At 40.1% G+C, this 16,269-nt stretch overlaps 1 protein-coding gene across 1 annotated transcript in view; it reads right to left on the bottom strand.

The window, feature by feature from the left end:
* The window catches only part of LOC140736333 (uncharacterized), a 457,303-nt gene that overhangs the window by 312,968 nt on the left and 128,066 nt on the right, over positions 1–16,269 (bottom strand). The window contains exons 12-23 of the mRNA XM_073062333.1: positions 15,336–15,439; positions 13,360–13,478; positions 13,057–13,224; positions 11,418–11,623; positions 8,967–9,070; positions 6,628–6,755; positions 6,350–6,517; positions 4,759–4,967; positions 3,113–3,216; positions 2,534–2,661; positions 2,252–2,413; positions 972–1,180 (exon numbers count right to left, since the gene is read on the bottom strand). Of these exons, the coding sequence (XP_072918434.1) occupies positions 972–1,180; positions 2,252–2,413; positions 2,534–2,661; positions 3,113–3,216; positions 4,759–4,967; positions 6,350–6,517; positions 6,628–6,755; positions 8,967–9,070; positions 11,418–11,623; positions 13,057–13,224; positions 13,360–13,478; positions 15,336–15,439 (1,809 nt within the window). The remainder of the gene's footprint in view (positions 1–971; positions 1,181–2,251; positions 2,414–2,533; positions 2,662–3,112; positions 3,217–4,758; positions 4,968–6,349; positions 6,518–6,627; positions 6,756–8,966; positions 9,071–11,417; positions 11,624–13,056; positions 13,225–13,359; positions 13,479–15,335; positions 15,440–16,269) is intronic.

Below are 16,269 nucleotides of genomic sequence, written 5' to 3'. Positions count from 1 at the left end.
GTTTGATAGCTTTGATGGCCAGTTCCGTTTCAGAGGATGGCTTCTGTAGCTATTCAAGCATATCTGGGGATTCGCAATCAGGTCAGTCTCACCAATGGATCTACACAAGATAAGAATGGGGTTAGTGGGCAAAACAGTAGCAGGAGTGGATGGCTTTCAGCTTTCTTGAACTTTCCAGGCCATTATCTTCTCCGCTATATAGAGTGCTTAAGAGAACATATTACTTCTTTCTATTGTATTCTTTCCTTCTAGATAGATAAGCAGTTTCTTTGTTCCTCTTACAGCCTTGCCTACTTTTTGTAACTTCTGTGCCTCCACACTAATGCTGTCTGCATTCGGACATGATTTTCTTTCTGATTTTGTCCATTATAATCAAGAAAGTGTCAAGAGAGTATCTGACAATACTGCAGCTCTACCTTGAAGAATGAGTTACAAAGTACTCTTTCCTGATGCCTATAGTTCCTTAAAATATCTAATTATTGTCACAATGTACTGTGTTTGTTACCTATATCAAATTCTGTCCTGTTTTAGATTAATTACTTCATCTCTATTACCTTAAAATCTCTAAGTCCTGTTCAGTCTAGCTAAAGAGCAGATGAAAGGTTTGTCCACATAAGTAGGGGGTATGAAAACACTGAATTCATTGACACTATGAAGAGCTGCAGTTGTGAGGACTAAAGATTCGTTCTGGAAAAGCTTCAACTGGTGATTCCATTCCTCAAATTTATACCTGTCAGAATTTCAATCGCCTTGTTCAAATTCAAGGCTGTGGGTGGATTGTGAATTGGCAAAGAACCTTACAATTTTACTAACTTAATTAATTTCAATGGAATAAAAAGGTACAATTCAGTAAATGTGAATGAACTTCATTTATGACAATTTCACAGTGCCTGTACATACGTATTCACTACATCCATTGTTATATACCGACGCCATTGATAAACACAGTAAAATGTGGACAGAATACTCACATTGCCTGGTAAGATTCACATGATATATTAGTGGGTATCAGCCCCAGCACCTTATAATTGATACTAGGCAGCAGCAGTTGTAATCTGTTCTGGAACCACTCAGCATAATCTGTTTCATTAAATCTTGCAAAGTAGGATCTTAACAGTGATACGATCCCTGTCAACATTGAGTTTCCTGTTGACAGTGGTTGAATGTTTGTAATGTGTCTCTGAAACGAAAAGCAGCGTTAAGTTGATTCTTGGCTTAACAGTAGCAATTTCCATGAAGGTGAAGTATAAAGAATGTAGATTTTAGTCCTTGCTATCATGGGGTGGCACGGTACCATAGTGGTTAGCATAATGCTTTGCAGTACAGGTGACCCTGGTTCAATTCCCGCCACTGCCTGTAAGCAGTTTGTACGTTGTCCCTGTAACCACGTGGATTTCCTCCGGGTGCTCTGGTTTCCTCCCACAATCTGGTTGGCAGATTAATTGTAAGTTGTCCCGTGATTAGGCGAGGATTAAATTGGGGGACATGGCTCAATGGGCCGGAAGATCTGGTATCTCAATATATAATTAATTAATTGATCAGACAACTTTAAGCTCTTTTGCCTTTTCTAGAAATCAGTTGTTTCTTAATTGATTTTACTTCCATAATGACCACGCAGACTTATTTGTTGCTCGGCAATGGAGATAAATTCTGCATTGATAAGAAAAAGATCACCCCTCTCTCGTTATTTAGTAAAATGAACATTCGCTCACGTTCATCGCTTTAGCTACAGTCTAAGGGATTTGCTGATAGTCTTTTCTCTTTCAGTTAATTAAGTTCTAATAAGCTTACACAGAAGCAAAAGCTTCTTGATTACATTTGGATGTAGAGGAATATTTCATTTCTTTCTATATTGCTCTTGAGTCTAATACTGGTTCACAGAATATATTTACTAACACAACACGAGATAGGCTGAGATGATGTGTACTGTTTCTAATAGTAAACAGCTACTATATACCCTTCTTTACTGTTATTTGTTTGTTCTTTGATTCCATAAATAGGATCAGTGTTCATGGTCACAAAATTCTAAAAAGAAATCTTAAACTTTTATTTGCTATTATTTTAGTGATTTTCTGACAATAAAGGAAAACAAGATTCTACACCTTATTTGTGTCTGGTTTCATAAAGAACTGATCTTTCCCTTTTTCTTTTGAAATATTTACAAAACAGAAAGGTTCAAACTTAAGTAAAGTCTTCGCATTGTTAGTGAGGGAGCCAAAACCAACCAACACCCAGAGGGAAGCTGTCTTACCGCTTTCATGTCATTAATAAATTGTGTAACATAGCTGATCAAGTCAAAGTAGCTTTTATTGCTGAAGATGTCAATGATTCTGTTGATGCCCACAGGATTATTCAATGATTGCACAGTCAGTCCTGAGAGCTGTGGTATGCTGAGCAGGTCCAATACTTCAAACTACAAAATTTAAAAAAAAATCATGAAAACTATGAAATTTTAAAGCTGCATGAAAAATAAACTCAGTTTCAAGTTCTGCCTAAAATCTATACGGTTCATGCAGAAGTATAAAGAAATTACCAGAGAATAATTCCTGTTCAGAAATGGCATGTCTGTGAAAGTGATTTGTGCCATGAATTTATTAAAGTTTTGCAGTAACCAGTCACGAAGTCCAGTTGTGTTAGCAGTACATGGAACATATCTAAATCCTGCAGGGCAAAGATTGACATCGTTACCTAGACAAATCCACATAAGAGGCACCATAACATGATTCTTGGGCAGAAGGCAATTACTGAATCAATGTCTGTTAATTTTAAATAACTTCCAATTCGCTAGGGTGGTGCAATGATCATACTCCAAATGGAATAATTTTCTGCACTGATGAGAGACTAATAGAATTCCCTTTGCAGATGAATAATTGTATGAATTAACCTGGACTGCTCTGCCAATGAAAAAAATGCAATATTTCTTCAAAGGAAAGAAAATTATTAAAAAATAAATTGATGTTGCAACTATTGCAATAACAACTTTAATTATTTGCCAATATTGAGTAACATACACCTTAAATATTCCATTTTCCATTCACAGTAATGTGACTTTGTTGGGCCATTCAATTAAATATTGACAAATTAAAAGTCACAAAAGCTGTGAACTCATTACCTTGTAAGACAGACTGCAAGTTCAAAAATGTTTTACTAAAATTGTAGACATCATTGAGCTGTGACTTTGAAAAATTTGGGTACAAAGCATCCAGTGCTTGAATTCTGCAGAAATAAAGAAAGAACTCCTTAAGGTCATATTCAGACATTCAGCTTAGTATGGATTGGTAGGAATCAGCCATTATATACTCTAAGCATCTTAGAAGTATCAGGTGAAAAACATTTCCACATCTAACCATGTACAAAAATGACTGGGAATTACTTATACCATGCTTTATAATTAAATGGTGATAGATTATTTTACATTTCTTCCATTTATTTAAATTGGAATAACAAATAAAAAAAGAGACTCGGCACAAGTCATACCCCAGCTCGTGAGCCTGATAAGGTAATTGGAGAAGTCTGCAGTTCAAACCCACATTCCCGCCTAGTTCCCAATCTGATGTCCGCTTCAAGAACTATTCCCTTCAATCTACTAATACTCAACTTTGACTGCATTCAATGCCTGAGCATCCACAGTACTATTCCCTTCAATCTACTATTCTCAGCTTTGAGATAAAAAAAACTTCAAAAATTTATATTCCTTCTGTGAAATTTGTCCAGACTGCTGTCCTAAATGCCAACCACACATCCTGAAATTACATCCTTGCAATTTTACATCTTCCAACTGTAGGGAGCAGGTTATTCAAATCTACTCAATCAACTCCTTTCAGTCTCAATGAGATAAAACGTTCATTCTTACGTTTTCCTGTAACTGAGTCTAACATACTCAACCTCTCCTCAGGGGATAACACATTCATCCCAAGAATCTATCTAGTAAAACTACATGCTAATAAATCCCAAGAACATCAGTCAGGAAGGTGGTTTCCAGAGAAAATTGATTAACACTTTACTGATGACGCTGACTCATTTGTGAAAAATAATTTTAAGTATTAAAAGGAGACACTGATGGTATGATTATTAAGATTCTAAGTTTTATACAAAGTAAATCATGTTCGAAAAATTCATCAGAATCCTTTGAGAATGCATCTGGTGGGATAATTAAAGAGATGGCAGTAGATGCAACCGCAACGTCAGATTGTTGCTGCATTGTTCTGAAGAACATTGACACTGGGCATTTCAAAACTTCTCTAGTAACATCTTGAACTGGCACCTCCTCTCAGGCAAGTCACATTATTTTCCTCAAGCCCTACCTGACATTGGCACCTATCCTCGAGCCCACACTTGACTTCACAACTTCCCACATCAATGTACTCCTCAGATAATAGCCCCCATGCTCACTCTTTCCCCACAATAGGCATTCCAGCCAGGCACTACCAATATTCACTTATTTCCCCAGATATCTGTCTGATTGCTATGACGACCCCTTCCCATCCTCTTTGGCCCTCCACAGCATTCAGTGTCTCAGGCTAACTGCCATTACACCCAAACCCACCCACCAAAGTCTAAAAAGAGCCTCTAGCCCCTTGGTTACTCACGAGGTTACAAGGTTACAAGCACGACGTTACTCAAACTGGCAGAAAGGATCACGTGCATGTTGCATAGTGACACTATATCCTGCCTTTTATGGGACATAATAACTTCTAGCTCCAAATATCTACCAAGGGTTCTCTCATCTCAAACAAATTTTAAACACAGGATACTCACATTGCTTGGTAAGATTCACAAGTTATGTTGGTAGGTATAACTGAGAGTTCATTTCCTGTAATACTAGGCAGCATCAAGAATAACTTGTTCCGAAACCACTCAGCGTAGTCACTGGCATTAAAAAACGAAAATGCAGGTTGCAACAGCCTTATAATCCTCCTTAAGGTCATGTCCCTCACTGTGGTGTTTTCAAAAGCTGTAATATGCATCTTGGAGGATAGAAAGGTTAATTTCATTATTTGGTCAAAGTCCACAATAATAATTATAGATAAAATAAGATCAAGTTATAAACTGTTCATAGTCCTAATCTCCCTACTCTGTTCATTGCCTAGTTTTCTCTTTTAGCTACCAATATGCGAATGACTATAGGGTACAGGTGCCCCTTATAACATTTTATCTTTCCTGGTGATATTACTGTGTTGCACAATAATAGCTTCATTGTGCCTAGACAAAACAGAAGTGGTCAAGCAAACAAGGCATTTTAGGATGGTGTGGTGGTAACTCCAGCAAGAAATATGGCAACAAAGATCGAAATGAAGTCAGGATCTTCTTGATTACAAGATGACACTGAACATCTAAAAGTCCCAGTTGTCTGTGTCATATTGCATTCAGACCATCGAGCTAACATAAACAAGGGCTCTAGAATGGGGGCGGGGGGGTGTGTCATTTAGTTTAGTTGTGGCAAACAGCAGTCTTACCGTTCACTTGGTAAAAACAAAAGATTAACTAAGCAACCAATGGTGGGTGTGGGTTTCTTACAAATACAGGGTCCTGTTTATTATATGAACATCAGATGGATAGAACCATGCACATTTGCAAGTTTACTTAAGCATACGTATTGCAAAACAAAAGGGATTAACCGAGCCATTGGTCTCCAGCAACAAAGAACGGATTTTCATCTTTCAGCAGGAAGGAGCTATCAAAACAGGATACTCCTCCTAAAGTCCTCCTGGATTTTCCTGCTGAAGGATCTCGGCCTGAAACATTGACTGTTTGTTTCCCTCCATAGCTGCTGCCTGACCTGCTGAGTTTCTCCAGCATTTGTTAAGTGTTGCTCAACATTTCCAACATTGGCAGAATCTCTTGCATGCTCCTCCCTACAGCATGTTAAAGGAAGTTCCCAACCCTCCAAACCTCTGTTGGATCAGTACTGAAGCCCCTGGATGGGCATTTCCTAGCACTTAATCCAGATCTGCTCTTATGAATATTCATCTGTTAAGCAATGAACAACCTAAACTATTGAACATGCTTGACTATTGAACTTCCTTGGTCATTCCAGACACCACTGAGGTTAGCACAGAAAACAATTCTGATAGAAAATTGACTTAATATTGTAATGTTCCTCAGAACCATCTCAGTTTGAGAACATACTCAGGTTTTGAACATGTTCTCTGTCATTATCCGGGACATCAGCGGTTTCCATGAAACACAATTCATTAAGGAAAGATGAGAGCCACCATTGTTCATCTCCAATCTTTTCCAAAACAATTCTCCACAAAACTACAGGCAGGTTGCTTAAGAAGAGATTTTATGACTGAAACAGACATTGTTTGAAGGGGAATGGAAGACTGAAAAACAAAGTATATCTTACCATATGTGTTTCATAATTAAATTGGGTGAAATATGTAGTGAGGTCACGGAAATTTCGGCCTGTGAGGGCATCAATGATCTGACTTATCCTGTCTGCGTTGAACCATGCCTCAGAGCTCACAGTCAATTCGGCAAGTACTTGAGGAGTGAGTAAGTCCAAAACTTCAAACTAATGAAAATGAAATGCTTCATTAAAATCACAATGCAAAACCATATTTATCAAAGAAGAAACCCTGTATTCTACCAGAAATGTAAGCTGTTGTAGTTTGAGTAACTTACTCCAGAGAAGTTTTTGTTCAGAGTTTTGAAGTCTCTGTAAGTCAAGCCGTGCAAGAATTTCAGGAAGTTGTTTTGTATCCATTCACGGCTTCCAGTTGTGTTGGCACCACATGCAATCCCTGCAGAGCCTAGAGGGATGTGGTCAATAACATTACAGGTACAAATGTAAACAGGAGGCAGGTTGTTTGCATAACAGCAGCACTGCAGCAATCCAGCATACAGTATGCTAAAAGCAAAATATTAAAGACGCTGACAATCTGAAGTGTAAGTGCAAGTGCTCAGCAGACTTTACGACATCTCTGGAGAGAGGAATAACATTAACATTTTAAGTCAAAGAGCTTTCCACAGAACTGAGAAAAACTGGAGGTGATGCAAATGTTGAATTGCTAATTAAACAGGAGAAGGTGGAGAGAACAAAATGTGAAGTCTGAGACAGTGTGGAGAGCAGGAAGAATTGAATGCATGAAGCGGTGATGGATTTACTGAGGGAAGTGGTAAAAGCTAATAAGGAATCAGTAATTACCACAAGGCAAAAGATAGAATAATATAAAAGACTGTAGATGTGAGATAAAAGGCTGTGATAGCTGAATATCTGAATTTCAGAATTCCACCCCCTCCCCTGTCAGTAGTCCATAGATTCAAGCATACCACCCAGACTGTAGGAGTACGTGCTGAGGGACACACTGAAGCTTGGTACAGCCACTGCAAGGGCTCGTTGGGGGAAGGACCATGGTGTAGGCTTCTTCTCCTACTGGAGAGGAAGTAGCTGGGGTGAGGGAAGAGGCCCTACAGTTATTAATGTAGCAGTATACCACCCCAGAGTGCCACAGTGGTGCTTTTGATGTGCATGAATGCAACAGAACAGTTTTGACTCGGAATGTAAAGAGTGAAAAGGCATTGAATGGTTTGTTCTCATAAATATCTTTTATTGTGAATAAAGTTTATTTTGTTTAAAAATATACCATCTGGATGGGATGCTTTAACTGTTTTAAGTACACCTTGCCTCTGCAGTACCTCCTATGTATCAAACTTCACACTGTTTCAGTCTTTTAGCAACTGCTTCCTTCTCTAGAATTGCAGCTGACCTTCTTGCTTTGGAGAGATTGAGCTGAAGTTCTCATTTGGTAACTCACCCACTCTTTATACTCCATGAATCGATTTCTATTTCTGATTTCTGACTGGCCCCATTTCTTCCCTGTGAATTGAATGTTGTTCCAGAGGCTGCAATGTGCCCTGTCACAGGATGAGATCCTGCTTTTGCACTGGATTTCATTGGCAAAGGGTAGGAGGCAGTAGACAGGCAAGTCAGAGTGTGAGTGAGATGGAAAATTGGTAATTGGAAGCTCAGGTTAATGTTATATGATTGAATATGATGTTCTGCAAAGTAAGAACCCAATCTCCATTTGAGTTTCTCAGTGTAGAAGCTTCTATTTTCCAGCATTTTCTATTTTATTTTGTAATAGTCCTCAATGCCGCACCATTTCCACCTTTCACCCAAGTCTCTACACGGCTATTTACCCTATAGAAACATAGAAAACCCTTCAGCCCACAATGCTGTGCTGAACATGTACGTACTTAGAAACTACCTAAGGTTACCCATGGTCCTCTATATTGTTGCTTATGCTGCAGTTAAGGTTGAACAGGTTACTGTTCAGATTCATAACTGAGTAATAAACATGTTGAGTGGCATCATCCTATTAATCCTGATTCTGCAAAATCCATTAGGCGTTTAGACAGAATAATGAGAGCTTTGCTCATGGTTTTTAACGGACTATGCCAGTGAGACAGCTCTCGGGCACAAAGATCTAGCAGGGCAAGCCGCTACCCAGATTTCCAGGATTTTGAATATCATAGACCAAAACGAGCTGTTGTGGACCCCACAATCATTATTCACTGGACTAGGTGGACCTCAACACCTTCACATAAGGCAGCAATTACCTGACCTCAGATGGTGCTGGGCTAAGGCCTTGTTCCAAGAAAGCTCCTAGCAGGCTGAGATAGAACAGAGCTTTGCTTTAAGCCAGAAAGCCTGCAATTGATTTTAATACGTTCTAAATATTTTTGAAATTGAGGGACTTAGAAAAACCATTGACCAAGACATGGCAATGACATCTAGTTAGCAGTACTGTAACACACTGACTAGCTGTAGAGTGTGCAGTAATATAGTGGTCTCTGCAGACATGTGCTGCAGCAAGGAAAGCAGGAGCAAATGGGAGGGCGAGTGCTTCCATGATTGACAGTCAGCAGGACCAATCCAAACCACCCAGCCCACAAGATTCTCCGCTTAACAAATACTCAGCTTTCATTAGAATTGTCATCCAATATTGCGTGTAGGTTACCTGATGAATGGAGCTGGAAGTTGAGGATATTTTTACTAAAGTTGCTAATCTCTGGAAGCTGTGTTATCGTCCAGTTCGTTAACAGACTGTTAAACACTTTAATTCTGTTAAAGTAATCAGAAACATTTGATAAATGTGTATTGCATTTTTTTCATATGGATTAAAATGGAAAAAATGTACTGATGTATAAATTTAGGATTTAAGTACACTTCATGGGAAATAGTTTGTAGGTCAGATAGGATGATAATGTTTTAACTTGAAAGTTAATATTTCTCATAAGTTTGCTTTTTCTTTTAAGAAAAGTGTTCTAGCCAGACTGCCTTTCTGCCAGTGGAGTAATAGAACCATAGAATACTACAGCACAGTACAGGCCCGTCAGCCCTCCATGTTGTGCTGACCCATATAATCCTTAACAAAAAAAGTACTAAACCCACACTACCCCATAACCCTCCATTTTCTTTCATCCATGTGCCTATCCAAGAGGCTCTTAAGTACCCCTAATGTTTTAGCCTCCACCACCATCCCTGGCAAGTCATTCCAGGCACTCACAACCCTCTGTGTAAAAAACTTAAAAACTTACCCCTGATGTCTCCCCTAAACTTCCCTCTCTTAATTTTCTACATATGCCCTCTGGTGTTTGCTATTGGTTCCCTGGGAAACAGGTAGTGACTATCCACCCTATCTATGCCTCTCATAATCTTGTAGACCTCTATCAAGTCCCCTCTCATTCTTCTACGCTCCAAAGAGAAAAGTCCCAGCTCTGCTAACCTTGCTTCATGTGACTTGTTCTCCAAACCAGGCAACATCCTGATAAGTCTCCTCTGCACCCTCTCCATAGCTGCCACATCCTTCCTATAATGAGGTGACCAGAATTGAACACAATACTCTAAGTGTGGTGTCACCAGAGATTTGTAGAGTTGCAACATGACCTCTCTACTCTTGAACTCAATCCCCCTGTTAATGAAGCCTAGCATCCCATAGGCCTTCTTAACTACCCTATCAACCTGTGCAGCGACCTTAAGGGTTGTATGGATTTGAACCCCAAGGTCCCTTTGTTCATCCACACTCTTAAGTAACTGACCATTAATCCTGTACCCAGTCTTCTGGTTTGTCCTTCCAAAATGCATCACCTGACACTTTTCCAGATTGAACTCCAACTGCCATTTTTCTGCCCAACTCTGCGGCCTGTCTATATACTCTTGTAACCTTTGACAACCTACAGCTCCATCCACAACTCCTCCAATCTCCGTGTCATAATACTGCAGAGGAGAACCTAAGACCAGAGTAATAAGTTCTGATACCCTTCTGGGTAGGGGGTTTGAGCTGAGGAGATCCAATCCTTGTACTAGGGCTGCTTGAGTCTGAGCAGCGAGTTTGTTCATGTAAGGAGAAAGTGGAGTCTGCTGGGGAAACCTGAAGGGTTGGAAGGACTCCAGCTCCCCAATTGACAAGGGTTTCTGTAAAAGCACTTACTGTCAGAAACCATCCTCCCCTCGTCCAAGCTTCCAGATTCTCAAAGCCTGGACATTGCTCTCAGGAAAATCAGCTAAGTATGTTACATTACAAATTTCTTCCATCATCAAAATATTTAAAATCTAAACCTGCCTCTCCATTAGGTTGGGCCGGCATCAAATTGTTTCCCCCTCTTACACTTCTTTGATTTCAAGTTTTAGATGACCCTCAATAGTTTATAGGTTCCACTAGGCAGAAGGACAGCTCCAGCATCCAGTTTGACAAACACCCCAGGCTGCAGAGAAGGATGCATAGCACCTTCTGTCTGCAGTGTCACAGCTGTCTCTCCAAGAACTTAATAAGGTCATTCCTTTTTCAGTCAGATAATTCAGGGGTACATGTTTTCGCATTTAAGTCCAATCATTTACACTCTCTCAGGTTAAAATTCCTACCCCCCCCCCCCCCCACCCCACATGTGTATGACCTGTGACCTGTTAGTTCCCTCGCCAGTAAGTTCTATTTCCCCCGTTCTACTCCAGCATTTAAAGCATTAGATTCTCAACTCCAATGCAAAGCAGTGTGATGATCTAGAGCAGCTGCATTTTGGAATCACCAAGCTGAGTTCTGGTGTTCCAGCAGAGGGTAAAAGCTCCCACTGTTTCCAGTTTATTTTTGTACTAATGGGGCTCCATTCAAATGCAACTTTTAGCACAGAATACCCAGTTAGAAATGACATTAAAAATATCAATAATTAAAGTTAAGACCAGTCAGATGGAACTGGAAAGTTCTCAGGTGTGATTAAAACACCAGTGTGGACTAATTGGAACAAATAATGCATTGCTGGATTTTATATCCACTGTAATTCTGGGAAAACTGACTAGCATTCTTCTGGGACACTCATGGAAAACATGAGCTCATTGCTACAAATCACACCTGTTTACTGATTCAGTCACAACTCTTACTGCAGCTTGACCTGTCTCGTCAGACAAATGTACTCACATGGCTTGATAAGATTCACAAGTTATGTTGAAGGGTATAGTGGCAAGTTCTTTTCCTGTGATGCTGGGCAACAGTAAAAACAGCCTGTCCTGAAACCACGCAACATAGTCAGTGGTATTAAATGATGAAAACATGGGTCTCAACAGATGCAGGATTCTGCTCAATATTTGGTGCCCCACTGCAGTGTTTCCAAATGTAATGTTCATCTGCAATGAAAGGACAGTCGATTAATTTCCGGCAGGATTAGCAATTCATAGAGTAGTACAGCAGGGATCCAGGCCCTTTGGCCCAACGAGTCCATGATAGCAGCAGTGCCTGCCCAGCTGGTCCTGATTTCCCGCATTTGGACCACATCCCTCTAAGCCCTCACGAGTGAATCTGCAGATGCTGGAAATAAATAAAAACACAAAATGCTGGCAGAACTCAGCAGGCCAGACAGCATCTATGGGAGGAGGTAGTGACGACGTTTCGGGCCGAAACCCTTCATCAGGAGTGAAGTAACATGGGATGGTCGAGGGGGGATAAGAAGTGGGGGGAGGGATGAAGTAGAGAGCTGGGAAGTGATAGGCTGGAGAGAAATGGGCTAGGAGGAAGGTGGAGAATTATGGGAAATAAAAGAGAAAGAAAGGTAGGGCTGGGGGGAGATTAGAGTTTCCCTCTAAACCCTGCCCCTCCATGTACCTAACCAAGTGCTTCTCAAATAATACTACTGTGTCTACCTCAACCTCTTCATCTGCATCTTGTTCCACATACTCATCATCATCTGCAGGGAAAGGGTGTCCCTCAGCTTCTTTTAAATCTTCCCCCTCTTACCGCAAGCCTATGCTCCCTAGTTTTGGACTCCCCTTCCCCAGAGAAAAAAGCTGTACCATCTACCTAATCTAAGCCTCTCACAATTTTAAGCATTTCAATCAGTTCATACCTCATTTTCATCTGTGCCAAGCAATAAAGACTAGCTCGGCCAACCCTTCTTTATAACTCAGAGCATCTAGAGCTGAAAATGTCCACGTAAATCTTTTCTGCACTCTTTCCAGTTTAACCACACCTTTCTCATCACAGGTGCTCAAAACTCTACACAGTACTCTAGCAGTCTAACCATCGCCTCACCAAAGACCTACAACTTCAGTGTAATGTCCCAGTTCCTGTACGCAGTACCCTGACCGACAAAGCCAAGGGGCTAAGAGCCTTCTTCTCCGCCCTGTTTATGTGTGACACTGCTCTCAATAAACCACTTACTTCAGAATCAGAATCAGATTTACTACCACCGGCATGAGTCGTAAAATTTGTTAACTTAGCAGCAGCAGTTCAATGCAATGCAGTGCTCGGTGGGGGTGCCGATGCTTTTTTCTGCCGGGGGGGGGCAGGGAGGATTGTTGCTCTCTGCCGCTTATGCACGGGAGGGAGGGGAGCGGGGTGGGGGGACTTTGGGTTCTTATGTTTAGCTGTCATTCATTCTTTGGGGCACTCCTCTGTTTTTGTGGATATTTGTGTAGAATAAGCATTTCAGGATTTATATTGTATACATTTCTCTGACATTAACTTGGACCTTTGAACCTTTGAAATACTGTTGACTGAAAATGACATTTGAAGCACGTGATGGTGAATAGGAGACTGAAAGACAAAGGAAAAGTTATCTTACCATGTATGTTTCATTATTTAATTGGGTGATATAGGCAATGAGGTCGCTGAAACTTCGGCCCGTGAGGGTATCAATGATCTGATTTATCCTGTCTACGTTAAAACGTGCTTCCGAGCTCACAGTCAACTCAGCGAGTAGTTCAGGAGTAAGAAGGTCCAGAACTTCAAACTAATAAAAGAAAATGCCTAGTTAAAACATTTTCAAAAGCTTTTACAAATTAAGTGCTTCTTTTCTAATTTGATGTTATGCATTTCACCATTGGCTGCAGTCTGCGTGGATGATGTTGTAGTTTCAATGACTTACCCCAGAAAAGTTTTTGTTCAAAGCTAAGATCTCTCTTAATTTCAAGCCTTGGAAGAATTTCAAAAAGTTCTTTCTTATCCAGTCACGGCTTCCAGTCACATTGCGTGTGCATGCAATACCTGCAGAGCCCAACGGGATATGGTTAGCAACATTACAGGAGGCAGAGCCTTCAAACAGCAATGGGATCAAATTGAAAGGGTTCACAGCATGAGATGGCTCGTAACAATGCATTACAGGAGATTCACTGCTGTCCACTTTCTACTGCATTACTGCTTGGGCTGCAGACATCTGCTAAAGAGAGCATTGTGAATGGGTTCATTATCAACAAACAAAACTCATTTGAGTGGCACCGTCAGGAGTACTTATCAGGACTCTGGACACAAGGAAGATATAATGTGATAATGGAAGTTACTGCAATCTAACAACTCAGGCAGTCTGGAATTAGTCATGATTTGCAGTGCTGACATCGCAAAGTTTACACATTCTCCTTGTGATCACCTGGATGCAAAGATGAACCCAGAGCATAACTGGACTTCATAAATCACTCCTGGAGTGAAGACGAGTCTGTGATGGTGGAAGGGACCAAAGTACACGAGAATGTCAGGTGGATAAAATGGTATTAGTGGAGAAGTGGTGTAAATGGCTTGATGGTTGTGACTCAGTGAGTCAAACAGCCTCTCCAAACATTCTGTGCTTAAGGCAAAATAAATGTCATTAACATATTGCTGATATTTTGAGAAACCCATTACAAAAGAAGCAATTACAATGTAGTAATAGGGTTGGACAGAGTCAGCATGGATTTCTGACAACGTTTTCTGGGTGTATTCTGGAGTTGGGGTATATAGCAAATATTTACTTCACCAGGAACCAATCTTTAGACATGAACATGGATTGTAGATTGAATTTAAAATTCAGCCCTGAACAATAGTTTTCCTGGAGCTCTGGGTTGGAGTTGATTGCAAACTAGACGATGCTGAACAACATTCATATTGGGTGTCTGGAGAGTGGGTGCAAAGAAGGAGGTGTGTGTAAACTATATGTAATCCAACAGAAGCATTGTAGATACATTGTAATTATAGAATTGTCCGGCTGTTACTGTTGATCTTTAGCATATAAAAAGATCGTGTGATGTTGGGTCGGGAGGCCTCTTCCTCCGAGTGTGTCTCAATATGATGCCCGCTGCTCGTTTCTGTTGAATAAAACTCTTCTGTATCCACTAACTTCAGTGTCTCCTGTGACTTTGTTACAATAGTCACATGTGATAGATCCATTAGAGCTCCCTGAGGTTGTGATTAACAGAAGAGTTAAAGATGAAAACACTGATGTGGTGTATTTGAATTTCCAGGCTCTTGATAAAAAGCCACAGGGGGAGTAGCAAACAAAATTAGAGTGCATGATAGTACTGTTGACAGAGGATTGGTTAACAGGAAACATCAGATATAAACTGGCCATTTTCAGGTGGGAGGCTGTGACAATGGAAGTGCTGTAAGAATCGATGCTGGTCTATCAGCTGTTCACAACCTGTATTGATGATTTAGATAAGGAAATCAAATTTGAAAGAATAAGAAGTGATTTTAATGACGCAACCAAAATCCTTGTTGTGCTTGACAGAGTAGATGTGGAATTAATATCTTCCCCATCTGGAACTAAAAGTCGCAGCCTCAAACTAAATGGCATTCAAAGCAGAGATGAAAAGAAACCCCATCACCTTTTGGGTGCCGAACTGTAGGAATACTCCCTTTAAAAGAGTTGTGGATGCTTAGTGTATTCAAAACAATGAACAATTAAGATTAGTGAAGGAAAGTGGCACTGAGGTAAAAGATCAACCCTGATCTTATATGATGCTAGACCAGATGCAAAGAACTGAACGACCTCCTCCTCTTCCTACTTCTTGTGTCGTTCTTTCCATCCAAGATACTATCCTTCTCAAGCACAGAAAATAAAAATTGCAACTTCAAGCAATGTGTGTACGTTACCTGATGAATTGAGCTGGAAGGTTAGGATGTTTTTAGTAAAATTGAAGAATATGCTCAGCTGTGGTACTGTTAAGTCTGAGAACACCATGTCAAATCCTTTCACTCTGTAGGGAGAATAGTAAATTCATACTTTAACAATTGCATACCAATCTGGAATAATTCACGACACTGAACCAGTGAATTTTGAATTCATTGTCTTGTATTTATACTTGTATGGTACTTTTATAAATTTGGAAGTTTTCTTATTCCAGTACATTTTGAAGAGGTTCCAAAATCCAAGCAGCCATGGCAGTAGGAGGTGAAAGGGGATTCCATTGGGCAGAGACCTTTCTTCTGCATTGTGACCCAAAAACCAAAAGATCTCAACTGTTAGGTCACACAGTGCCCAAAACACCAAAGGAAACCAGAGCAATTCAGTTTTGAATGGCCTCCAGCTCCTGGTACCTCAAGGAAACAATCATCAAGGATCAACTTGATTCTCCAAATACATTTACATGTAATAGGAATTACTGTGCTTTGTTGGCATGACATGCAACAAAAATAATATTCACAAGTATAAAAGGTAATGAATTACATAAAGTTAAAGGTTAAAGTACAGATATGGAATAAAATGTGAATACATAAATGCCAGCTTATATTGACAATGTAAGCAGCATTATAAAAAGTGGTTTGAAGTGTTTATAGTGCAGTGACTGAGGTAATAGACCGAGGGGGTGGGGGAGGCTAACTAAAATGTTTGATCAGATTAACTGCCTGGGGAAGAAATAAAGAAACTCTTAAGAAGGCATGAAGTTTTTGCTGTAATAGCCCTTCAGAGCTTTCCTGAAAGCTTTCATGAAGACAAGGTTCAGTAAAAGGAGATAACTCAATAAGAGAATGAAATTTCATCACTACCACAGAACTCAGGTCCTATGGTAGAAAAGGACTTAGGCCT

The sequence above is a fragment of the Hemitrygon akajei genome, chromosome 11 (genome assembly GCF_048418815.1).
Source record: "Hemitrygon akajei chromosome 11, sHemAka1.3, whole genome shotgun sequence".
NCBI classification, from domain to species: Eukaryota; Metazoa; Chordata; class Chondrichthyes; order Myliobatiformes; family Dasyatidae; genus Hemitrygon; species Hemitrygon akajei.
The sequence above is the reverse complement of the archived record's forward strand: the minus strand, read 5'-3'. Positions and strand labels throughout refer to the sequence as shown.